The sequence below is a fragment of the Orycteropus afer genome, unplaced genomic scaffold (assembly GCF_000298275.1).
Source record: "Orycteropus afer afer isolate SDZICR_OR568_19922 unplaced genomic scaffold, OryAfe1.0 scaffold00065, whole genome shotgun sequence".
Classification (NCBI taxonomy): domain Eukaryota; kingdom Metazoa; phylum Chordata; class Mammalia; order Tubulidentata; family Orycteropodidae; genus Orycteropus; species Orycteropus afer.
In genome coordinates this window covers 11,155,454-11,180,251 of record NW_006921652.1, presented here as the reverse complement: position 1 = coordinate 11,180,251, position 24,798 = coordinate 11,155,454, and the positions used below count along the sequence as shown (strand labels likewise).

Below are 24,798 nucleotides of genomic sequence, written 5' to 3'. Positions count from 1 at the left end.
AAACAAACTTATTGCCATCAAGTCATAGCCGACTCATAGTGACCCCTCCTTGGGTTTCTGAGGCAGTATTACTGTGGAAGTAGATTGCCCAATCTTCCTTCCGAGGAGTGGCTTAGGCACTACACCACCAGAGCTCCCTTTAGGTTAGTAGGTGAGCACAAAGAATTTGCACCACCGAGGGACGTGGCATATATTCAGCTCTCAATAAATAGTATTAGTAGCATCAGTCTAACTCTTCCACCTCTATCACATGTTAAACAACACCTTCCCCACTCTTTAAATATCTTAAATCCTTCACCTTCCCTTCTGCCACAGGGCCTCTACACAAGCTGTTTCTCTACCTGTAATGCCCTCCCAGCTGAGCTAACGACCTCTTCCTTCAGCTCAGTCATCACTGGGGCATGGAAACCTCTTTGACTGCCCCATCTTGATCAGTAGGTCCTACCCAACCTGTCCTAGCAGTGTGAACTCTCTGTCTTACAGAGCATTTCTCCCAGGCTCCACTTCACATCAGTTTACACACTTCTCTGGCTAGCACCCATCTCTCCTTATGTGTGGGCAAGGCAGGCTTGCTCCTTTATTCCAGGCACCGAGTCCAGTGTCTGGCACACAGTAGGCACCCAATAAGGACTTATCCCATGAAATGAATCTCTAGCATTCCCCCATTCTAAGCCATGATGTGCAGCCTCTGTGCTCCTGGGAAAAGGACAGGAAAGCATGCCTCAGACAGCCCCTCAGTGCTATCTTCCGGGTCTGGCCTCATTACAGAAAGATCAATTGACATGGGCTCATACCCCAGACTGAGGTCATCTGTGGGGCAGAATGGAAAAGGGCAGTCCCTTGGTCTCATTCAGGAAGGCTTCCTGGGGTGAAGGGCAAGAGGAAGAGTGAGGGCTGAGGAGAGAAGCAGCCTGTCTTGGAATTAGGGTAAAGGTTTGGCTAGAGGGGCAAGGCTGTGACATGGAACCAGGGCAGGGCAGAGGTGAGGAGGGGCAAGGCTGCTCTCCTGTTCTCACTCTGGAGCCCTGGGCAGAGCTGATGCTTTGGTTTCTGCTCAATCCCCACACATCACCCCCAGCCCCAGGGCCAGGCCAAGGGCATTGGGTTTCCCACAGTCACATTCCTGCCTCAATAGCTCATGCCGACAAAACTCGCAGGCGGGGGCTGGCAGCCCACAGTCTGTGGCCACACACTCCATCCTGGGGCTAGCTATGTATGTAAGGGATCCTGCTGCTTGCTCACCAGGGGACTGGGCTGCCTCCAGCCTGTTGCACCCAGCTGGAGGCCACAACTCTCTACAGGAGCCTGGGCTCAGGAGTGTGAGGAACCCTGGCCACCCAGATGCCACTGGACTCCTGTAGAAGTCCCCAGAGTGGCGGCCCAACCCTCCTGAGTCTGTGAAGGCTGATGTCCAGGGACCTTGGTGTGGCTACATCCAGAGGAGCTGTGCAGGCTCTGGGGAAACAGTAGCCTAAAGTAGGCTCCTTGTTTCCCCTAAACCTCATCCAAGACCTGGGGCAAGACCACAAGCATATGCGATTTCTTCTGTTCCTGCAACTTCCCTTCACTGGTTGTTCTCTCACATACTGGGCTCCCTTAAGCAATGGTGAGTTGGCAACTTGTAAACAAAGTCTCGAGGTCTGGTTCTAGAACTCTAGAGGAAAGCAGGAGGGAGATTAAAAGGGTGAGAGGAGAAGTGGAGGCAGCAAAAATGCACAGGCCAAGCAGTAGGGCCCCCAGGGCTGAGCTGTAAGTGGCAACCTCTACAACAGCCACACTCACGGTGGCCAGAAGGGAGCTGGGCCTCTCCTGCCCAGCAGAGTTAAGCAGATGGCTGCAGACAACCATAGGACCTACTGACCCTCCCTCACTTTACCTGTGAGGACTCAATTCTTACACATGATGGGCCAAAGATCACACGTGGCCGAGCTGTCAGGAAGGGCACTACTGTCAGGGTCACACCTCATCCCTTTAGGTAAGCAGAGTCAGAAGACCCCCAAGAGCACAGTGTGATAAAGCTCACAAGAGCACATAATTACATTTTCAGGAATTTTGTAAGCCAGTTGTTAAACACCAAAACCAAAAAACCAAACTCACGGCCGTCAAGTCGGATCCAACACATAGCAATCCCTCCTCGGGTTTCCGAGGTAGTATCACTACGGAAGTAGATTGCCCAACCTTCCTTCCGAGGAGTAGCTGGTGGATTTGAACCACCAGCCTTCTGGTTAGCAGTCAAATGCCTTAAGTACTATGCCACCAGAACTCCACAGATGTCATTAAAAATTAAACCATGTGATTTATAATTAAAGAAATTATATTTAAAAAACAAAGGGGAAAAATACTCAAAACTCATCATTTTCTAGCTATTTTACTACCTTTTACTATTATCTGTGGAGCCCCCTGGGTGATGTGAATGGTTAACACACTTGGCTGCTAAACAAAAAGTTGGAGGTTCAAATCCACCCAGAGGCACTTTGGAAGAAAGGCCTGGCAATCTACTTCCATAAAGTCAGCCACGGGAAACCCTACGGAGCACAGCTCTACTCTGACACACTTGGGGTCACCATGAGTCAGGGTCAATTCAATAGCAACTGACTTGGTTTGGCTTTGATTTCATGTTCTTGATGTTATTTCTGTCTATCCTATCTGTGTAATGTAAATAGTACCTGACAGTGTGTGACTGCCCATTTCTTCCCAACTCTACATTCAGTGATGCCACCTTGGTAGCTTCAAAGTAACCATGGCAAGGATAGTTACATCACAGAACTTAGCAAACACAACAAATCAGGGGTATTTTTGTTTCTGGAGAGCTGGCTGTTAAACCCTTACCAGCACACCATTGCCCTAAGATGATCTTCACTGTCAGCTTTGCTGGGACACCCAAACAGCAACACAAGAAGGGAGAGCGTATGAACCTTGCATAACCTGACCATTATCCATATGACCTTCAATATACTCCTGTGAGGAAACACAGCTGGAATAATTATTACTTGGCTTCTCTGTGCCTCAATTTGCTTAACTGTAAAATGGGCATATAAGTAACCTATCTCCTAGAATAGCTAGGAGCATTAAATGAAGTATGTGAAAAGGCAGAGGGCAGTGCCTGACATATGGTACATGTTCTAGAACAGGGCTCCACCAACTTTTTCTATAAAAGGTCAGGTAGCAAATATTTTCACCTTTGCAGGCCATATCATGTCCCTGTTGTAAATACTCAGCTCTGCCATTTAAGTGCAAACAAAGACCATTGGCTGTGTTCAGATAAAACTTGATTTACAAAAACAGGCCTGTGAGCTACATTTTGCCAACCCCCGCTCTGAAATACCAAATCCATAGTGTGCTAAGGCTGTAAATCTTTATGAAAGCTGATCACCACATCTTTTACCCAACTGACCTTTCACTTAGTGGCTGAGTGTTTTAACCACTGTGCCGCCAGGGTTCTGTAATAATAGGTTATTATTTTAGTTATGTTGTTATTATTCCCATCTAATAAGTTAAAAAACTGGGACCCAGAGAGATTAATGTCTTCCCTAGGGTACACAGCAAATTAACTGGCAGACCCCGGGGTGTCTCAGCTCACACTTACAGGGCTTTTCCCAAATTCCTGCTTCCCCATCAGAACTCAGAGCACCTGAGCAGGGCCCTGGGGCAGGACAGGGCTGAGTGCCAAGTCAGGGTAGCGGGCCACCCAGTGCTCACTTCACTGCCCCAGCTGTCCTAGCCTCAGGGTTGCCTCAGCTTGCAGGAAAACCCCACACAGGCCAGCGAGCCAGGCCAAAGGAGAACCCTCCAAAAGAGAGAAGGAGGTTAACAGACAGACCTCCCTTCCTAATCAGGGCTGATTGCAGCCTTAAGTGGAATAGCAGGCGAGGGTGCAGCCCCATTTAATTTACAGCTGTAGCCAAGTCTTGGAAGCAGCTGCTAAACTCTGCAAAACTACCGGCTGGCCCCTGGGGAGCTGGGAGTGGAATCAGGAAACCTGGAGAATCCAAGATGCCACGTGTGGGCTGGCGCGTGTGTGTGTGTGTGTGTGTGTGTGTGTGTGTGTCTAGGGATTCCACGTCTTCAATGTGGAGGCTGCAAAAAACTCTCAAGCAAGCTTCATCCCCTGCCAGAGAGTCTCAGTCATTAGGATAATTGTATGCCCCATTTTTGCCTAGAACATTCCTAGCTTACACCTGTAGTTCCAGCACAATTACTGATGGTATCCCAGACCAGACAAAAAAGTATACAGTCACTCTAGGTAACCCTATGGTGGTCTTGGCCCTCATGCCTGTGTATACAATGACACACATGGAGGACATTCAACACATCTATCTAACTGGGACACACACCACCCCTCAGCGCCCAAGCATCCATCCATGGGCTTCTGTCCAAGGTGCACAGATCCTGAGAGAGACACACGGGGCTTAGACCATGCCCTCAGACAGACCCAGATTCATGTATGCAGAGGAAATTGCCCAAATTTAGGGGAACAGAAGGAGCAGGCAGGCCATGCTTGAGACGGGGCCAGCCCTCAGGCCACTCCTACTTGCCCATATCATGTGTGGAACAGTAATTAGCTCAATTAGTAATATTCAATAATCAGAGTTCAGGTATCTCCTGACACCTGGCCACAGACCAGCAGTGGCCTTGGCTACTTACCGAGGTAAGCCCCTCCCACCTTTCAGGTGCTGCCCTGCTCAAAGTACCTGCCCAGTAACCCTGCCTGCATGCCCTGTACACTGTGTGGCCTCATCCTGGTCCAGAGCTCTCCCCTGCTCTCCCCACACAAGTCTGACCTTTTTGAGCCAACTCAAAAGTCATCTCCTCTGGGAAGACATCTCAAGCTATTCCTGTCCAGTACCAGCTTCTCCCTGACCCCCCTTTCCCAGTACTTCTGGAGGCCGGAGCTTGGGGTGTCTGTTTCTGTGGATCCTCTCTACTTAAGTTCAGGGTTCAGGCCTCTTCCAGCCAGTTGGAGGCTTCCTGGGATGGTGGCAAGGGTGCGAGCTCCTATCTAGCTTCCCAGCAGCCTATCAGTCAGACCATCCCTCCCTGAGACCCTACCCCAAAGGGCCCTCTATGGGGGGCAGCCCCTAAGCACTAATATAAGTAAGGAAATGAAAGCACCATTTGGGTTGGGTGGTTTGGCAACTGGTCAGGAAACACCTGGGGAAAGGGGGCAGAAAGAAGAGCCTACCTTTCTGTTCTTGGTTCTAATCAGGGCGTTGAAGCAGTTCAAACCAGTGCAATCATAGCCAATGCAGCAAAATTTGTATAGACCCAAATTTGTAAATTTTGAATATACCAGAAAAATAACAGAAATGGGAAAAATTACAGGCCAAAGCCTTGGAGCAAGAGACTAAGAGCTATAGAAGCCTGATACAGGAGATTAGATCACTGACAGGACTGTGGAGATCAACACATTCAAAGTGACATGGTTGGCCATCATTTTTGAGCCAGGTACCACTGTTTCCAACTCTGCTGGTTAAGAGCTTTGGTTACTATGCAACCTGCACACTGTTCTTGTTTCCTACTAGGAAGATTAAGTTTCTTTCAGGATGTCGACCTGTAGTTTTTCCCATTCCAGTTATTGTTCTAGTATACTCAACATTTTACAAATTCAGATCCATTCTGGTTTTGTTTCATCAGTCATGACTGAACAAGGAAGAACCAGTTCGAAGCCTTGGTTCTAATACTGACTCATGCTGTGCTGTGGACAAACCCCTTTTGGGCCTTAGTTCCTTCTGAGCTAACAGTCGGGGCTCAGAGTTGTTCTAGAGCAACGCCATGCACCCCAACTCTTCTCTCGCTGCTCTACCAACAGGGTAACTGGTAGCCAAGTATGGCTCTTGAGCATCTGAAATGCAGCTACTGTGATTGAGGAACTGAATTACTTAATTACTTTAAATGTAAATTTGAATAGTCACACAGCTCTAGAGGTCCAGTCTCCCTAACTATAAAAAGGGGATGATGACAGAATAGTCTTACAGGGTCATGATGAGGATAAAGTGTACATAAAGCTCTCAGCCTGGTTTTTGGAATATGGTAAAAAAACAATTTTAGTAATTAGTAATACTTATGCTCTTGTTAAGTCCTGGATCCCCTTGAGAGTTGGATAAAACCACAGACCTTACACCAGAATATGCCCATCACAGACACCCATGCACACACAGTACAAAGCACACACACACATCACACATGCACAGCTTTGCACTCAATTTCAAGAGGCTGCCACAGTTCTGCAGCCAGGTCAAGAACACCTTTAGAACATGACAGAGTCTGTTCTAGCTCGAAAAATCTCTAAGACTATGAGCACATGTTGCTGACGTTCCTTCCCCTCCCTGCCTGAGTTCAGGCATCTCAGAAAACCCTGCCCAACACAGGGCCAAGCACAGAAGCAGGGCTCTGGAAAAATCCTCATGCATGGAGGGCAGGCCCAGGACAAGGGCGACAGGATGGATTCTGTGAGCTCATCCCAGCAGCCGTCACAGAGCTCCCAGAGAGACCGGTGGCGTCAGGAGGGGGTGACTGGTTGGGAGCTGGCAGTGGTGGTGGTGGTGATGGTGGTGGTGGCGGCAGCAGCAAGGGGTGTGGGGTGCAGAGAGGGAGGCTGGATGGAACTCGCTATAATAGCGGCTTTGTGCTCCGCTTCCCAGCTCCCTGGGAACGCCAGGAAGATTATGAAACCTGGTGTCTTTGGGAATGCCAGGATATTAGCTGGAAAAAGAATAATACGAAAATAAAATAATGCTCGGGATGGAGACAGTAGACGATTAGCAGACGGAGCCAGGGCCTCCCGCTCCACGGAGGGAGCCAGGCTTGGCCCCTGCAGAAGGTTTCAGGGAAAGGCTGCCCGTGCTAATGAGCAGACAGGGCCTGCCTTCCAAAGAGACGTCTTCTTCGAGAAGGGAGTTGGCAAGCACAGCAGAGCCTGCTGGTGATGCGTGGGCCAGGGAAGGGGTGGTAGGAGGCCAAGGGGCACCACAGGCCTTGTCCTGGGGCACAGACATCCAGGAACAATCAATTCCTGGGAAGACCACCTGGCCCCCACCCACAGTCCTTCCCTGGACTCCTTCAAAATTTGCCCCACAAGGTCTTCCTCCAAGACACTCTCCCTCATTAAGCAGCCTTGCTCTGGAACGACTTATTCCAGCATTCAGCACTTCAAAGATGCAGATTCTATTGGGTTCATTTGCACTCACGTGTGAACTCTCATTGTAATCAGACAGGAGTTCTCCATGGGCCAGGCCACTATCAGATCAGGGGAATCCTTAGAAGTAAAGATCACTTTTCTCCCCACAGGGAGCAGAGAGAACATGTCATCTATCTCTCCTTGCCTCCCTCTCCAGGACGCTGGCCACATACCTTTAGCCAAGTATGGACATATCATGTATAAACAGACCTGCCTCTCTCAGAAAGGCTTCCAAGGAAGGCTGGTATGACCACCACCCTCATTTTCATGAGGCACTTCTGTACTTCACACCCTTGGTACTCAAAGATGGTCCTTGGGCCAGCAGCATCAGCATCACCCAGGGGCTTGACAGAAATGGAAAGTCTCATGCCCCACCAAGACCTCCAGATGAAGAGTCTACATTTCAATCAGCTCCCCTAAATGGTACCTATGCTCATTAAGCCTGAGAAGCACTTCATTGCATGTGTGATGTCATCTAATTCTTACAGCCGCCCTAGGAATCAGTTTCCTTTCATGAGGAAGTAACAAAGTCATTAAAGGAGTAAATGTCCATAGAAGAGGAAGCCAATATTGAATGAAACCTGCCAGACTCAGAAGCCTTGCCCATTCCACAATGCTTTTGCCATATGAATCAACAGGCAGCAGTGACCAGTGGGCAAAGTCCAGCAGCGGGACAGCAGCTGGTACCCAGAAAACTCAACAATCTGCTCCGTGAGGCAGAGTGGGCTTTAGCCCCAGTGCTAGTGCATCAGTGCATGCCAGGACTAAGATAATGGAGGCTGGGCACTGATGGGGAGCCCACACTGTCCTGGGTCCTGGCATAAGTGTGTAGAGGTGACTGTGGAAGAGTGTGTGTGCATGCGTGAGTGCGTGTATGTTTGCGAGTGTGCATGCACTGGAGCTAACAGGAGCTAAATTCACTCAGGTACAGAGTGGTCCAGAGAGTTACTGTCAAACAGGCCTATAGCCCTGTTCAAATGCCTGACATTCCTCAAGATTTTTCAAAAATTTTGTGGTCCTCCAATTCCAGGTTTTAGGGGATCCAACTTCTCCAGCCAGTTTCTCCCTCCGGTTGTCTGTGCCAGCTAAGTTCCCGCAGAAGTCAGAGGGGTTCCCTATGCTGGTTTCCTCTGCATATCACACGGACATCACATTTGCATTACAATTAGTCATCTTCCCTCTGAGTTGACTAAGCACGGGATTTCAATGATCCTTCAGGAAGTTTTCTCCCATTGCAGAGAATAAACCAGTCAACTTTTCTGTTTCTGGGAAATAAATGCCCCTTTCCTTCTCTCAGTCACTGAGCCATGAAAGCTTGGCAGTGGGCTTCTCCAGGGCGGGTCAGCCCCAGAGTCTGTCCATATTTCCGTTCACACGTCCCGGGCACCCCTGGCCTCACTTGTCCGCTCCCTCTTCCTCCTCCCCTGACTCTGGACCCCCACGCCCAAGTGCCCGCCTGTGACCTCCTGGCTTGCCTCCTCCGGGCCGCCTGGCAGGCAGCCGTGGATCTGTCTTCCTCACCCTGCACTTCACCGTGTGTCAGACTTGCCAGGGCCAAACGTGAACTCATCGCAGGGCCCCAGGCACACCCCGCCCGCTGCCTGGCAATGGGAACTGCACCACCATCCACCCAGTGGAGCCTCTGACGCCTCTCTGACTCCCATCCCTAAGCCCTGCCATTTCACTTCCCTCCCCTCTGGTCCCACTTCTCCCACCCAGATGATCATCTCATGCCCAGATTTCCACCCAAGACTCCTGAATGGTCTCCTGACTAGAGGATCTCCCTCCCTCAACCTTCCTCCACAATTACTTGATTAATATCCCTAAAGCCCAACCAGGATGAGAACACTCCTCTGCTCAACAACTCACACTGGCCCCCTACTGTTCACTGAATAAAGGCCTAGGGTCACCATCTGTAAGTCTTTGTCTTGTACCTTTTTCCTTCTTAGAAGTACCTCTCCCCAGCCTGGTAGGGCTGTCAATCAAAGAGAAGGGGTATTGCCCAGGATAGTCAATCAAAATACTCCACTCCTCACCCTCAGGCAGCAGGCTGGTTGGGGCCACGCACCTGACCCAAGCAGCCAGTCCTCATACAAAAGACATTACTAGTCTTATTAAAGTGTCACTCCCTTCTCTGGGATCTTTAGCTATAAGAAAAGCAGAGAGTAATGACAGAGTGGGCTATGCTGACTATAATGATGAGTTACATCTCTTCACAGCGGCCATTTTTGCCACCATGTGGAGCCAGCCTGTGTGAGAATGAGGCCAAGACATAGCAGTAAGTCAGGACTTACTGGTGACACTCTGAGAGCACCTATTTCCAGCCAGACCTAATGCCTGATTGACTGACCTCTTGGGCTTACCCAACTATGTGAGCCAAAAAAAAAAAAAAAAAAGTTGCGATGGAGTTGACTCCAACTCTTCACAACCCCACGTGTATCAGAATAGAACTACACACCATAGTGTTTTCAATGGCTGCTTTTTGTTTACAAGTAGGTTGTCAGGCCTTTCTTCCAAGGCACCCCTGGGTAGGTTTGAACTTCTAGCCTTTCAATTAGCAGTCAAGTGTGTTTACCATTTGCATCACTCAGGAACTACAGGTGAACCCATTTACCCTACTTCTCTCTTAAGCCAGTTTGAGTTAAGTTTCTGTCTGATGAAAACAAAGCCTGGTTAGTCAGGGTGTGTACCAGCCTTCTCAGACCTGGCCCTGACTCTGTGGCCTGCCAGGGCCTCTGACTCTACAATTCTCCATCCCCACACCCCTCAGCAGGAGTCACATGACCACCACCAGCACCCACCCACGCCCAACCCAGGACAGGAGTCACTGAACACTAACCCTGGCCATGAGACTCCCTGGCTGTGGCCAGGTTGACCCAGGCAGCAGTTCCATCCCGCCCTTCCCAGGCCCTGGCCTATCTCCCCTCATCCTCTGCCCCACCTCCCCCACCCAACTAGGAAATAGATTCTGGCCTTGACCCTAAGACCAGAGGAGGCTCCTTCCTAAGCCTGTGATACTTCTCTGGCATTATCTGGCCTCCAGAGTTTCCTCTTCCATATTGCCACCACTGGACCTGGCCCACCAATGATAGCCTAAGAATGACAGAACATCCCATCCCCTGTCCACTCCCTCTCAGGACCACTGCTGGCCTGAACACCCTTCCCTGTCCCCACACCATCAGATACTGGACCTGCCCGCTGTCCTCCCTCTGCCCTTGCCACTGGGCTGAACCACAGATACATGGCCAGCCAAGTCCAGGGCTAGGACCAAGGGATCCTCTCACCAACCAAAGCATGCACACACATAGAGACACACACAGCTACACATGGACACCCTCAGACTCCATCAGCCAGTACAACTGGGGGTCCTTGCTCCCCAAGGTCATAGCCCAAAGCCCTCACAGGGGGTATACGGGATTTCTAACTGGATTTAGATAGGGTGTCTCACCCAGGGCATCTCACTTATACCTCCGGGAATCTCTAGGCCAATAGAGTGAAGAAACAGGCTATGTCCTAGTCCTGAGTGTTCCCACTCAGACTGTCCAGGAAGGGTCTGCCCATCTCTTTCTGGGAGTCCACCACCCAGACCATGGACAACCTTGAACCTTCCAGTGGCTACAGAAAGTCAACCCTGAGGCAGGGCAGCCAGCCTGGGCTCAGGTTCTAAGGCACATCTACCTCTAAAATTCCTGGGGATGCCCATGAGATGGCCTCTTTGCCAGAAGAACACATGTCCAACCAAGGACATCCAGCAGTCACTAGACCTCTCTGGCTACTATCACGGGTGAGGCCTCCCCCAGCCCATTGCAATGCCAGCCCACCTCTTCAAAAAGAGCCAGGGTCCCTGGGTTCCAGTCACATGTCAGCTGATCAGAGGGTCAAGACTCCTATCTTGACTACTCAGAGCAGCAGCAGGTCATCCAGTGCCAAGAAAGGAGTTATTGGATTTTACAAGGCACCCAGACCAGTTCCCACTACCCTACATGCTACCCAGAAAAAGAAAAATCAGGATGACTGGCAAATGCTTCTTCCAAAAGTCCTAACCTGGAGGGTCCTTGCACCTCCCCTGCATCAGCCCCAAACAATCCTGGGGAACCAAGCAGCACCACCCCACCCAAGACAGCACAGCCCCACGTACCAGAGCCCCCTCGAGGGCAAACACAGCTGCAGGCCCCGTCTTCTCCAGTGGTTCCATGCGGCGGCGCCAGCGGCGGCGGCGGAAGGCATCAGTCTTGCGGTATTCAAGGTGGAACTTCCAGCCAAAGAGCGAGGCGTACTCCCAGCCCTCGCCCTCCGCCTCCGCCTGCCGGTGCTGCAGGGGAAGAACAGGCAGACTCAGAGGCCAGTCTGGGGGGCCACAGGGAGACCTGGGCTCAGCTCCAGCTATGCCCTTCCTGCTCCCCACAAATTCCCACCAGGCTCCCAGGAAAACCTGGGAAGGCCTCCTGGCAGAAGGGGGCTTTGAGCAGTTTCCGTAGTGGCAAGAGACACAGGTCAGAAAAACTGGAGAAGAGAAGAGACTCCCTGGGCTGTGGGGAGAAGTGAGGAACCAGAAAGAGAAGGTAGAAGAGGTAGACTGAAGGGCTGGTGAAAACACTTCTGGTTTATTTGAATTAGGGGTGGGTTTCATGGATCCAAGGCTTTCTTGTCATTTCCTCTTCCTTCTTCACATCCTGGCTTATGAAAATGGATGTGGGTCTGCCAGTCAGAGGCAAAATGAAGACCTCATTTCCCAAACCTCAGGCTATTTCTCCCCAAGGGGCTAGGCCTAGGTCAGCTGTGGAGGGATCCCCTGCACTCCTTCCCTGTGGCCAAGAGCCCCAGAGCTGGGACCTGCCTTGAAAGAGAAATTAGATGGGAAACTGTACCCCACTGCACAGACCTGCCCTGCCTTTATGGAGGCTCTGGTCACATTAAGGCCTAAAGGGTCTCTATACATAGGAATTGACTAGATGGAAGTGGGGCTTTTTTTTTTTTTGGAAGGGGCAAAGGGTAGGCAAGCCCAAGTGAACCCCTTCCCAGGAGTGGAGAGAGTGCTGCTCATTCCTGCTCCCCTAGATGCCATTCCCCATCTAGCTCTTGGGAGACAGTCATGAGCTCTGCAGGCCATGAGCACAGGTTCAACTACCAGTCTTGGAGGCCAGTTGTACCCCTCTCCCAGGAAAGCTGCTCATGGTTGGAGAGAGGGTACAGGATATCTGCCTGGTGAGGCTTCATCCCTGTCTGCTGGGTGCCCCTCAGGGGGAGAGCTCAGTCTGTTTGGTTTTGGACACTAGGTGCAGTTTGTTGCCCAAAGCCTTGGCCCTCTCTGGACCCACAGCATTCCTCTCCAGATTCTTTGTGTCCAGAGAGAAAGGCAGGGACCTGGGTCATGCTAGAGGTACCTGGTCTGGGGGAAAGGCCTTGTTCTTGAGCCAAAATTCAAATGTGTGCTTGGAAAAGAAGATGGAGATGGAGTGGGTCCAGGGGAGGCAGCATCTAGCCTGGAATGACCTCGGATGTCAGGCAGACCACAACCATTCTGCCAGTGTCTGAGAGCATCTGTGCACAACTGTGTGCATGTGTTCTCACCCTGTGTAGACTGCCTCCAGCAAATGCTCAAGGAGTCCATGCAACCTCCATCTGGCCAGCACCCTCAGGGGACACCATCCCCAGCTACCAGGAGTAGAGAGGTGGCTACATACATCCACAAAACACACTGCCCTTGGCTGAATGGGGCCGTCTCACCGGGGAAGGCATGTGCTCCCACTGCCCCCAGCAGCCCTCAGCCAATGACTGATAGCCAAGAGGGTGAAAAAATCCAGGCCTACTGATTCCAGTGAGGATGATTCTGTGGTGTTCTAGGGGGTTCCCCCTCCCTGTGCCAGGGCTCAAGGCAAGGTTGACTTTACCCAAGGCTACACCCTTACAGGTTTCTCACTCCTTTAACGGGTTCTCCTGGAAGCATTGCCTTAATAAAATACATGTAGCCAAATCCCTGTCACACCAGGCTTTAGGGAGCCCAAGTGCAAACTCTGCACATGACCCCTTCATGTATTCCATGGGCATCTGTGTGTGCTGGGAGTTAATCTGTGTCTGTGTGTGTGTGTGTGTGTGCTCCAGGTGAGATCCACATTAAGTGTGTATGTGCTAAGTGTGATCTATGTGTGAGTATACATGAGGAGTATGATCTGTGTACACGTATGTGTGCTGGGTGTACATCTCCAATGAGTCCTGGGTGCCTTGGTACATATCACGTGCATATCTTCACAGGCCTATACCTGTGCCCAGCTGACCTCCCCTAGACAGAACCCTTACCCTCACCCATCACCCACTAGGCTCACCCTCTTCAACATTTCCATCTGGCTGAGGTCCCTCCTGCGCAGGCGCACCCAGCGTCGCCGTCGGTGTGTATAGTACATCTTCTCCGCAGGGACCCAGTGCCTTGGCTTCCGGTCAGGGGGGATGGTGATGCTGTACTCCCAGCCTGGGGGAGGGGCACCCATCACTCACTGCCTTGCAATCCCTATGTCTTCTCAGGACCATTTAGGGCATGCTCACAGACTCTTGGGCAGCCAACAATCCTGGTCCCAATTTGTAGCCTGAAGTGGGGGAATGCCTTCAAGAAGTCTCCAGATGAAGTAACCCAGTAAAGGCCAGATCCCAAGCCAAGGGGCTCTTGTCCTCAGCCATTGTACCCCTCTTCCCCCAACAACAAGTCTGGAGATCTCGCTGACTGGGTTCCCCAGGCCTGGAGTGCCTGCCCACCTTGCTCGTCCACAGCCCGGTTGAGGTCTGTGGACCACTCTTCATCCTCCCACTTCCAGCCCAGTGGGCACTCGATGTCATCCTTGGGAAGCACCTTCTCCCCATTCTAAGAGCAAAATAGTTCAGGCAGTCATGAGTAGAGACAGACAGATGTTACCTGGTAGACAGGAAAGACACAGCTAAACAAGATAGAAAGGCAGAGTCCCTGGAGACTGTGGCTCCCTACTCCAGGCTCCACACTGTCCCCTGTAAACCAGAGCCTGGCAGCTGGTAAGGTGGGTGCTAGGGAGAGACATCCCAAGCCTCTCTGAGGCACAGGCCCTCCTAGACCCTACATGTGCAGGACTCCAGAAAGAAGAGACTCACAAGTACACCCTTACCACGTCAGTATAGTTGTCACTCATATAGATCCACTGGCCCCCAGGGAGCCGGGTCTGGTTCTCAAACACCTCCTCCACAAAGCTCAGGTGGCCTGCATCAGCATCATGGAGCAGCCTATGGAGAGCAACATCAGAACCCCTTCCAAAGAGACCCCACCCACACACTCACTGCTGCCAGTGAGTCCCCTGGGGCCTGGGCCAAATTGCATGCATTAGGCTCATCCCACTCAACTACCAGAGAGATGGAGGGGAAGGGGACAGGAGGTGCAAAAGGACAAGAGGAGAGAGCAAAAGGGGCGTGGAAGGGAACCAAGAGACAGTAATACATAAGAGAAAGAAACAGGAGACCACTGGTACACACCAAAGGCCCGGTGGGTAGTAGAAGCACAATACAGAATTATAGCTGTATCAAGCTGTAGGCTGAGGGTTTAGTGCTTGACTACAATATTAAATCCTACTTCAGTGAAAAAAAAGCAGAAAACAAAATAAACAATTGTTGAATGTCAACTAAATAGGAAGAGAGCAGAAAAAGTAGAGACAGCCCTGCCTATGGAGAAAGACAATGTTGTTCTGAGAGAGTCGGGAAGGACCATTCAGGGGAGTATGTGGGGGAGCATCCAACACATGCAGGATGCACACGCTGAGGTGGGAAAAGGCTTTTCCAGGGTGTCCTGGAGGAACAAAGCACAACCACAGGTGAATGGAGGAGACTTTGGCTTAATAATAAAGGACTTCCTGATTATTAAGAGCTATTCCAGAAAGGACTGGCTTCTCAGTGAGCCCCAGTCCTGGGAGAGTTCAAGTGGATGTCCCTGTGACCAAAAGGGGAGCTGCAGAAGCAGGCAGGAGGGGTTCATAGAGACTGAGTCTTTCAGGGAAAAGGGCAGGGCAGAGTGGGGGTCACTGCAGGGCAGCCTGGCCTGGCTCTCTCCAAGGCCTCCCTACCCACAACTCACGTCTTCTCTGGACACACGAACCAGTCTCCAGCCCAGGTCCAGCCAGTTGAGGGGCGGAAGCTTTCCTTGGGTAGCTTGATCTTGCCCATGACATCAGAAAACTTGGGGTAGGTGAGGCCTGTTGTGCCCCAGTTCCCAACCAGGGCCAGCTTGGTCTGATTCTCATACTTGAGAGCAAGAAAAACAGAGAACTGAGCGGGGGCCATGGGGGACAGAGGGAGGAACGGGGTGGGGGGGGGATGTTGGCAGGCACTCACAGTTTCAGCAAAAACAGAGAGCTTCCCCTCGGCAAACTGGTTGAACTCCTTCTCGTCCACAGAGAGCCCAAACCAGAGCTTGACCCGTATCTGCACTGGCATCCGTGCTCCAGGTACCACCTCCATCGGATACTGGGTACCAGAGGACAGAAATGCACAGCCCCCATCAGGATCACAATGTCTCTTCTGGGGGACACCCTATAAGCTGTGTGCCCTGTTGAGGGACTCATCACAATATCATGGAAGACCTAACCGAAACCAAACCCACTGCCATAGAATCAATTCCAACTCACAGCAACCCCCATTGAGTTCCAAGGTGATAAATCTTTATGGAAATAGATTGCCCATTCTGCCTTCCCTGGAGTGGCTGGTGGGTTTGAACTGCCAACCTTCTGGTTAGCAGTCAAATGCCTTAGGCACTGCAGAGTGTATAATTAAGAAACCTTCTCTCCATCTGCCATGATGCCATCCCACCAAGGAAGAAAGCTACATCATCTCCCCTTTAGGAGCTCTCTGCAAAGAAGGGCCCCATCCGGACCAGAAGCTCCCTTTCTCCCCTTCTCCCACCACATCCTCATTTCTATTCTTTTCTAGAATAGTACTGTCCAATGGAACTTTCTGCTATGATGGAAATGTTCTGTATCTTTATGGCACAACATGGTAAGCCACTAGCCTGAACACTTGAAATGTGACTAGTGTGACTAGAGGAACTGAATTTTTAGTTAATTTTAAGTAATTTAAATAGCCACATGTAGCTACCATATCGGACAGCACAGTTCTAGAACTTGTCTCAAAAGAAAGTACAATGATCCAGGTCTGGAAGGAGTAGAAATTAAAGCTTCCCCCTTCATTTCCAGGGTGGTTTTTTTTTTTTTTTTTTTGGCAAGACATTAGTGTATCATCTAATATCTCTGCCCTTTCAAATGGTTATCAGCATGTTAATCACTAGTCACTGGTCTTCAACTGCTTTTTATCCTGAAACTTTCAGAAGCTCTGCCAAAATAGGATAACCACAACAACACAACATAAAAATAAACTATTCTCCACAATTACTTCACCATTTCATTGAAACCAAGGATTAGATATGGCCTGAGGAGCAAAAGTTCCTCACCCTCAGAATAATGTCCTGCCTCCTAGAGGAGGTAACACATTAAGTATATAGGCTTAGTGTTCTTCAGCTTGGAGGGGTATCTCTAGGACAGAGAGCTGTAGAAGAGGAGAAGGACATTTTGATGGGTTCAGAAGAGGAAGGGAGGCCAAGGAAAGGGATCCCAAACTGGTAGAGGAGGCCTGGACCCCTGCAGTCAGAGCCCAGGGTAGGTAACAGGCTCAAGACATGCCAGGGCAGTGACATCGCCTACTTCCCTACTGTACACCAGGCCCCCTTCTTTTGGTTCATTCTTGGTGAAGCCTGGAAGAGCCTCTGATCCCATGAGTCACCCCTGGGCTGTTTGCTTCAGCTGTCCCCTCCCCCGGGTGCGGGTGAGTTAGCTGCCTTTTCCCCTCCAAACCACCAGCCCCAGGGAGATGGCAGGAATGCCTGACCCCCACTTCCCCCATCCACCCTCAGCTCTCTCCCTTGCCCTCCCCCAGACAGGGCCAGCCTGCTGGACCCAAAATAGCAACAGCAAATAAAGAAATGTCTAGTTTGGGGTTCCTCTCCCTCTCTGCTGGTGCTCATTTTTTCCAACTTTGGTTTAAGTTAAGAAACACCAATGTTTTTTTGGTCTCTGCTTGCTGCCAACATTTTTGTAGAGCTTGCTCAGGAGCTACTGGCGGGGCTCATAAACTCAGTGGGGAAGACTTCGAGAAACAATTCTGTATCTTTTTTTTTCTTCTTCTTCTTTTTTCTTTCCTTGGAATCAGGGGAATTTTTCAGCTTGCATTTCCCCCAAGACTGCAGGCCGAGAGGTCAGAGCCTGAAGCTATTCTGGTCCCAGCGAGTCCACCAGGCACATTCTTGCAGCCCCACCTCTACTCTTGTCAGACAACCTGCACTGCCTAACCCACTCAGATGTGGCACCTCTGTAATTTCCTTTCCCTTCTGCCCTGCTAGGCTAAAAGCTGACATAGGAGGGTAGAAAGCAGGATTCTAGTGGTCAGGATAGCATGGCCAAGGTGCCCCAGGCAGTACATAAGCAGGTGGGAGAGGCAACTCTCTGTCCAAGAAGCAGCCCCCTCCTTTCTAAGCAAAGCTGGCCTCTCCTCTCATGTACCAAAAACCCTGCATACAAACACCTGCTCATCCTGGCCGTGGATTGGTATCCATCACACTGTTTATGGAGTGTAATCTCCCCAGGGAGCAATGGAGCTCCCCAAAAGGGGAGGAGAAGTGGGTACTAAAGTTCAAATTATCTAGGGCCAGCATGACCCATAAACCTAATTTAACCTTCAAAGTGTGTCACATGGGCAACCTTATCCTCATTTTACAAAGGTTTACAAAGATGTTAGACAACCAGCCCAAGGCCATGTAGGGTTCCAACCAGCCCTGGCACCTTGTCCACACATGCTGGGCTGCCAGATCTTGTCCTCTCCACCTGCCCAGGGGCAATGAGAATGACTGTCCAATATATGAATGGGTTCAGCAACAGCCACTCTGACTTCCTGGAAGTGGTGAGATGGAGGTGGTCCTGGTATGGGTGGGAGGAGAGATGTGGGGGAGGGGGAGATCAAGAGCAAAGGGTGTTGTGAGGAGGGGGACCAGGATGGGAGGAAGAACAGGCAGTTGAGCCTGAGAAGGACTTGACTCCAACATTTGAAGCTAACAGTAAGTAAACAAACAGGTCTGCTTCCCAGGGTCTGGGGACTTTGTTGGGGAGAGAGGAGAAAGGAAATTGTTTTACCCAAAGACTGTTTTGAGAGTATAGCCCAAGAACTCTGAGATGGGCAGGGAAGAGGAATGGAAAACAGAAGAGGAGGGAGGAAGCCCCTGTGTTTAGCAAATATGATCATGACTTGAGAAGAAAGAAACCTACTTTCAGAAATATCGTCTGCAACTTCCCACAATTCTTGCCACAGTAGCTGGCACCCCGCCGGGAGAAGAGGACCTCGTGGGCGGGCACCCGCTGGTATGCCACGCGCTTGTCTCCCTGCAGCATCCAGATGAAGATGTCAGGCAGGCTGTTCTGGGGCTGGAAAGGGGGCAGTGGACAGTCAGGGTGTGGGCAGTGATGGAGGAGGCCCAACCCCAGCCCCACAGCCACATCAGGAGCAGACTTCCTGCGCTCTCCAAGCTTCCATCCTATGTGCAGCCTACACCCAGTCTCTCCCATGACCATCAAAGGCTGACTGTGTACCTCATGTCAATGCTGTGAGCCCCCTGAGGACAGGCCATGGGCCTAGCTCACAGAAGAACCAACAAAAAACTAAACCCACTGCCATCAAGTCGATTCCGACTCACAGCAACCCTATAGGCAGAGTAGAACTGCCCCATAGAGTTTCCGAGGCTATAAATCTTTATGGAAGCAGACTGCTGCATCTTTCTCCCATGGAGTGGCTGAGGGGCTCAAACCACCAAAATTTTCGTTAGCAGATGAATGCCTTAACCACTGCATCAGCAGAGCTCCTTTCATAGGAGAAGCTGCCAAAAGTTCTGAGCTGAGTCCACATTTGCTGGGCAGGGCAACTCCAGAGCTTGAGTTCGTAGATCCTCCCTGGGGATAAGCCAGGAGGACTTGATTTCACCTGGGAGATGATACTACATTTTAAATGCCACCTCTCTTCCTCACCTGAGAACAGCAGCTGATCCATTGAAGGTATGCCCCTCCTAGAGGACACTTCCTCCCCCTTCCTTCCAGCAGGGACCCTTGGGGCCTGACCCTTTTCTGAGTCCAGTAATAGTAGGCTCTGAAAACAATGACTAGCCCAGAACCAAGTTACAAAGCCTCTACCCCTCTTCAGAGTCTCTAGCAATGAGTGAGAACTGCTCCCAGCTGCCAAACTATGGAGAGATGGCTGGCTGGGCAATTGTCCATCTGCTTCCAGGGTTGGTGTGCCCAGGGAGGAGGCTGGGTCTCTAACCAGGTCTCCCAATGATAGCTGATGCTGGTGGGGCGCTCAGCAAGCATTTCACATATATGGTTTCACTGAATTCCTATAGCAAACTCATCAGGCAGGGACAGGCATCTCCGTTTGAAGTGAGGAAATTTGGGCTTAGAGATTAAGAGCCAACCCAGAATTTTCTGACTCAAAATATGTGGTTTTAATCACCATACCAATTGTTCTCAGAGTGGTTCTCCAGCAGCATCACCACCATTAAGAAATCTGTTTGAAATGCAAATTCTCAGGCCCCATCCTGGATCTGCTGAACCAGTAACTCTAGGGGTATTCCCCCAACCTACTGTAGCAAGCCCTCCAGGGGATTCTGATGAGGTTCAAGTGTGAGACGGTCTCCCCCTGGGTTCTTTTATAATAAGTAGAGCCTGTTTGACCTTCAACCCTCTGTGGTGAGAGTTCAGGGTGAGTCTGGAGCCAGGATTATGGAAGGCAGCCTATGACCAGCATGAGGGGATGGCATGCATCTGTGTGAGGGCAGGTCTGTGGCTGAGTAGCACCTGTCTACCAGGTAACTGGGCACATGCCCACAGACCCTGCTCAAAGAGGCATGCAAGCTGAAGCATGAGGGGATGGCATGCATGTGTGTGAGGGCAGGTCTGTGGCTGAGTAGCACCTGTCTACCAGGTAACTGGGCACATGCCCACAGACCCTGCTCAAAGAGGCATGCAAGCTGACGTTTGGGGTGTCTTCACTTCCAGAGCAGCCAGCCCTTTCCCATCTTCTCCGGGCAGCCATCATCTTTCCTTCCACAACTTGTTGTTGTTGTTGTTATGTGCCATCGAGTCAAACGCGACTCATAGCGACCCCTCCTTGGGTTTCTGAGGCAGTATCACTACGGAAGTAGGATTGCCCAACCTTCCTTCCGAGGAGTGGCTGGTGGGTTTGAACTGCCAGCCATCTGGTTAGCAGGCAAGTGTCTTAGCCACTATGCTACCAGAGCTCCCAACAACTTAGTCCTCCTGAAATCCCCCTCTAGGCCTGACCTTCTCTAGATACTGTCTGGAAACTCCTTTCTCACCTATCGCCTCCCTCTTCCTTTGGTGCCCACATGGCTCTGGTCAGTTTGGGCAGCATCTTTTTCTGCCCACAGCATGAGCAGGCCTTTCCCCTCACTCTGAACAAACCAGAAGCTGTCTGCTTACCCAAGGAACTGGGTGCTGCATTGAGCCTCCCAGATTTGGGGTGACAGTAAAGATGGGGAAAAGGTACCTCTGAAAACAAACCAGAAAGCCAGTTCTCTCTGATTAGACATGACAAGCCCAGGGTTACTACAAAAGCAGCCTCCATCCAGGAGGGCGGGAAAGAAGGGCACCATGTGAGTCAGGCTAACACCAGGCATAAATAGGAGCTGGTTGGGAAGGACAAGGAGTCAGGTCCCTGAAGCAGCAGCCCTGGCACCAGACCCTCTGTCTCTGACAGACTTTGACAGACCCACCACCCACAGCCATCAAGTCAATTCTGACTCATAGTGACTCTGTAGGACAGAACAGAACTGCCCCATAGGGTTTCCAAGGTTGTAAATCTTTAGAGAAGCAAAATGCCACATCTTTTTCCCACAGAGCATCTGGTGGGTTCAAACCACTGACCTTTTGATTAGCAGCTGAATGCTTTACCACTGCCACCAGAGCTCCTTGGCTTTGGCAGGCAGGGAGCATTTACTGAGCACCAACCATGTGCCAGACTCTATGGAGGCCCCATAATTCCCAGTATCCCATTGCATCCTCTCAATGATCCTATGTGGTAGCTATTACCCTTCTCCTTCTGAGAATGGGGACATTGAGGCTCAGAGAGATTAAGTCACCTGCCCAAGGTCATCCAGCAGCGGAGCCAGGGTTGGATCATGTCCAGACCATCCCCACGTCCCTCCCAGTTCCTTCCCAGCAGAGGCAGAAGAAGGAAGACGCCACACACGGTGTGGGCTACCTCATCTGCAAGGGCACGGAGACGCAGAAGCCAGTCCTCAGCCTGCTCCAGGGCAGCAGGGAGCTCACTGTGACCAAGCTTCAGGGCTGTGGCAGCCTCAGTGATCTGTTTCAGGTGGCGGATGCGCAGCTGGTACAGGTATTGGTCCAGATGGGTGGCGGCGGGCATCTGGTAGATATCACCCAGGGGCTGGCTGTGACGGCAGACAGATGGGCTGGTGAGCAGGATTCTGGTGCTCCCCCAGGCCCAGGCCTGCACACACACATGCACAACTCTTGGCCTGCCTGCTGTGTGCTCAGACCACATATGCGTCTCCAGCCTGGGCCACGTGCACAGCCATCTACGTGTGACGTGCTCCACCCTCACTTCTTCTAGGAAGCCTCTCCCAGCATCATCAGCCCACATGCCTGCCTGTCCTGAAGTCCCACTGCTCTTATCCCCAGGCCACTTGTTTGGAACTTGTACTCAACCTCCCACCCTGTAAAGGCTTTTGCACATCTCCTCTCCCCAACTGACTGCAAGCTCTCCAAGGCCCAGAGGGTCCCTCCCAACTCCCTCAATTCTCTTAGAGCAGAGGCCCGAGCACTAAGTTGCCCTCCGCTGAAACGAATCCATTCTGTGTTGTACGCACACTTTCTTCAAGAAGGAAATTTATGGACCCCTGACAAGCCACTGCAGACGCTGTGGGGAGGCCGGCAGCCAGTAATACAGATGTGTCAGCCTGGGGCTGCTCCACAACACCCCTCCCAGAACCCTCTGCTTTAGGAAACCTTTGGGGAGGAGGTGGGGTACATGCAGTCCCAGAAACACAGCCCTAAACCCTAAGTGGGGGGTTGAGTTTAAAATCTTGTTTGAAGGCAAAGAACTCTGACCCCCACCCCCCATCCCACCGGGGCTCCCTAAAAGCCCTTCGTTGATGGCAGCTCCCCATCTCACCACATTTCCCAGGTCAGTACATACACAGGGCTGGGCAGGATGGGATGGAGGCGTCTCTGTGCTCTCCCTGCCAAGCAGGGACCCTCTTGATTATCGCTGATTGAGGGTCTGGGGGTGCCCCGCCCCCACCGCACCCCAGCAGAGCCCTGGACTACCAAACAGGACATCCATCAAAGCCACTCCGCCAGCTCTGCTCCCACCACTTGCAGCCCCCTGCCCCCCACACACACACACACAACCTCACGCTCCCCTCCCCGCAGCGTCTGGACGCCCGGCTCCCGGCTGATTTATTTTTCTGCCAATTTCCCCGAGCTATGCAGAACCAATTACCGCCGGAGCGCAGCGGCACCGCTGCCGCCAGATACACCACTCTGGCAGGCCCTCGCCGCACTACATTTTTCCTGTTATTTTTTTTAATTGAATTTTTAGGGTGGGGGGAGCAGTACGCAAACTCCATCTCGGGAAACTTAAGCCCCGGGGCCTGTCTCAGGTCACGTACTGCACACCCTGTAGTAATATAATATTTACTGCCCCGAGGGTGCAGCGGACGGGGCTGCCCCAGGGCGGCGAAGAGCAGCTCCATCCCCACCCCACTCACATATGGCAGAGGGGCAGGTTCGGTGGGTGGAGGGGGCTTGAGCCAGTCCTGGGCCAGGGTTTTCTTGGGAATGGGGCCTGAGTGGCCCCGAGAGTGGGAGCAGGCGGGGTCTGGAGTGGGACTTGGAGAGCCGAGCCAACCCGGTGATTTATGCTCTCCTAGCCTGGGTCTAGAGCTGGGAAGGACTGCCATACAAACCACCGAAGGGAGATTTTCATGGAGGCCCTGAGCCCAACCAAGGCTCCCCAAGAAACAGCTTGTACCCAGGGCTGCCACTAACAAGATGTCTGGCCCTTTTCCTGCCCCAGGAATGCCCCGGCCAGGGGCTAGGGAAAGAAAGGAATAGAGGGAAGAGGAGGCAGCGGGTCACATTGCATCCCAACTCCAAACGCAGCCCACCACCCACGCCGACATGGAAATCATAAGCAAAGCAGGCACGCCAGGCTGTTCCTAAGATTGCTGCTGCCTGTGGGTGCCAGTGGGTGCCCTTCTCAGGGGCAGCTGCCCAGGTGGAGCCCAGAACAAACTGGCCAAGGGTCCTTCAATTTCATGCCTCATGAGCTATAGCTCCACTGGGCCTGGATCGAGAGAGGACAGTATCCCTGCCCTGGGAGGCTCAGGGGAGAGCGGGAAACAGGCCACGACACCCCCTTGAGAAGGCTTAGGTCCAGGAATATACTTCCTAAAACATGGGGCCCAGGGTTGCTCCTGGCAGGACTGGCAGGAGCTGGTAGGGCTGAAAAGAGTGGGAAGGGCATTCTGGCTGATAGAGCAGCGTCTACACGGAAGGAAAACTCAGAGCAGGAGAGCATGTGTGAAGTGGTAGGGTCAGCCAGGCCAGCACAGAGACCAGGGTAGGACTGGTGAGAACCATGAGTCAGGCAGTGGGTAGAGACAGGGCAGGGCCTGAGGGGCCATCTACCAGGACAGGAACTCAAACTTGGCAGTGGGAGTCACTGCAAGGCTGAAGTGGCAGCAGGCAGGCCACAGTCCAACTCGAATCTTAGGAAGATGGCAGGGAATGTACTGGGGGCTGGAACCCAGGGGGCTGCCAGCATGAGGGGGCAGGAGAGGAAGGAAGGGAGGCCAAGGATGAGGAAGAGGCAGAACCAACAGGGCTGGGGAGAGAAAGGAGAGTGTCAGAGCTGGCTCGGATCTCTGGCTTGGGCTTCTGGGGATGATGGAACCAAGAGAAGGTACAATGGGGAGGGTGGGGAAATCTTTCTGAGGCATGTATAGCCCAGACACAGCATGGATGTACTGTCAGGATATCATGTGCAGACATCCAGCAGGCAGTGTATCTGTGGTCTAGAAGTAAGGGGCGGGGCAGGAAGAGTGAGTGCCACTGGTCTGGGGAGAAAGAGGTTCCCTAGGGAGATGAGCCAGGGAAAGGCTCTGAGGAACACTGATGTTGGAGATGTGGGCAGAGGCTGGCTGGAGGAATGGGTGAAGGTCTGGGATAAGGTGATGGGCAGCTGGTAATCAGCTACTGCAAGCTGGCTCAGGGCCCACAACTAGCAGCCTGGCCTCATCAGCTGTGATGATGTTCAGTACCAGAGTGGGAGGTGGAGGAAGCCCACTTGCTGAGACTGGCTAATGGCCTCAGATGATGCCTGAAGGAATCTGTCCTGATGCCTGAAATCCCCCCCCCATGGAGAGCCATTTTTGCATTCCTTAAGGCATTTGACTGCTAACCAGAAGGCTGGTGGTTCAAACCCACCAGCCACTCCTTGGAAGGAAGATTGGGCAATCTACTTCCATTGAGATA

At 51.8% G+C, this 24,798-nt stretch overlaps 1 protein-coding gene across 1 annotated transcript in view; it reads right to left on the bottom strand.

The window, feature by feature from the left end:
• Nucleotides 1–24,798, bottom strand: part of DYSF (dysferlin) — a 273,717-nt gene that overhangs the window by 134,106 nt on the left and 114,813 nt on the right. The window contains exons 24-31 of the mRNA XM_007940120.2: nt 21,497–21,689; nt 18,493–18,648; nt 15,518–15,649; nt 15,261–15,427; nt 14,305–14,419; nt 13,925–14,030; nt 13,501–13,643; nt 11,316–11,489 (exon numbers count right to left, since the gene is read on the bottom strand). Coding sequence (XP_007938311.1) covers nt 11,316–11,489; nt 13,501–13,643; nt 13,925–14,030; nt 14,305–14,419; nt 15,261–15,427; nt 15,518–15,649; nt 18,493–18,648; nt 21,497–21,689 — 1,186 coding nt within the window. The remainder of the gene's footprint in view (nt 1–11,315; nt 11,490–13,500; nt 13,644–13,924; nt 14,031–14,304; nt 14,420–15,260; nt 15,428–15,517; nt 15,650–18,492; nt 18,649–21,496; nt 21,690–24,798) is intronic.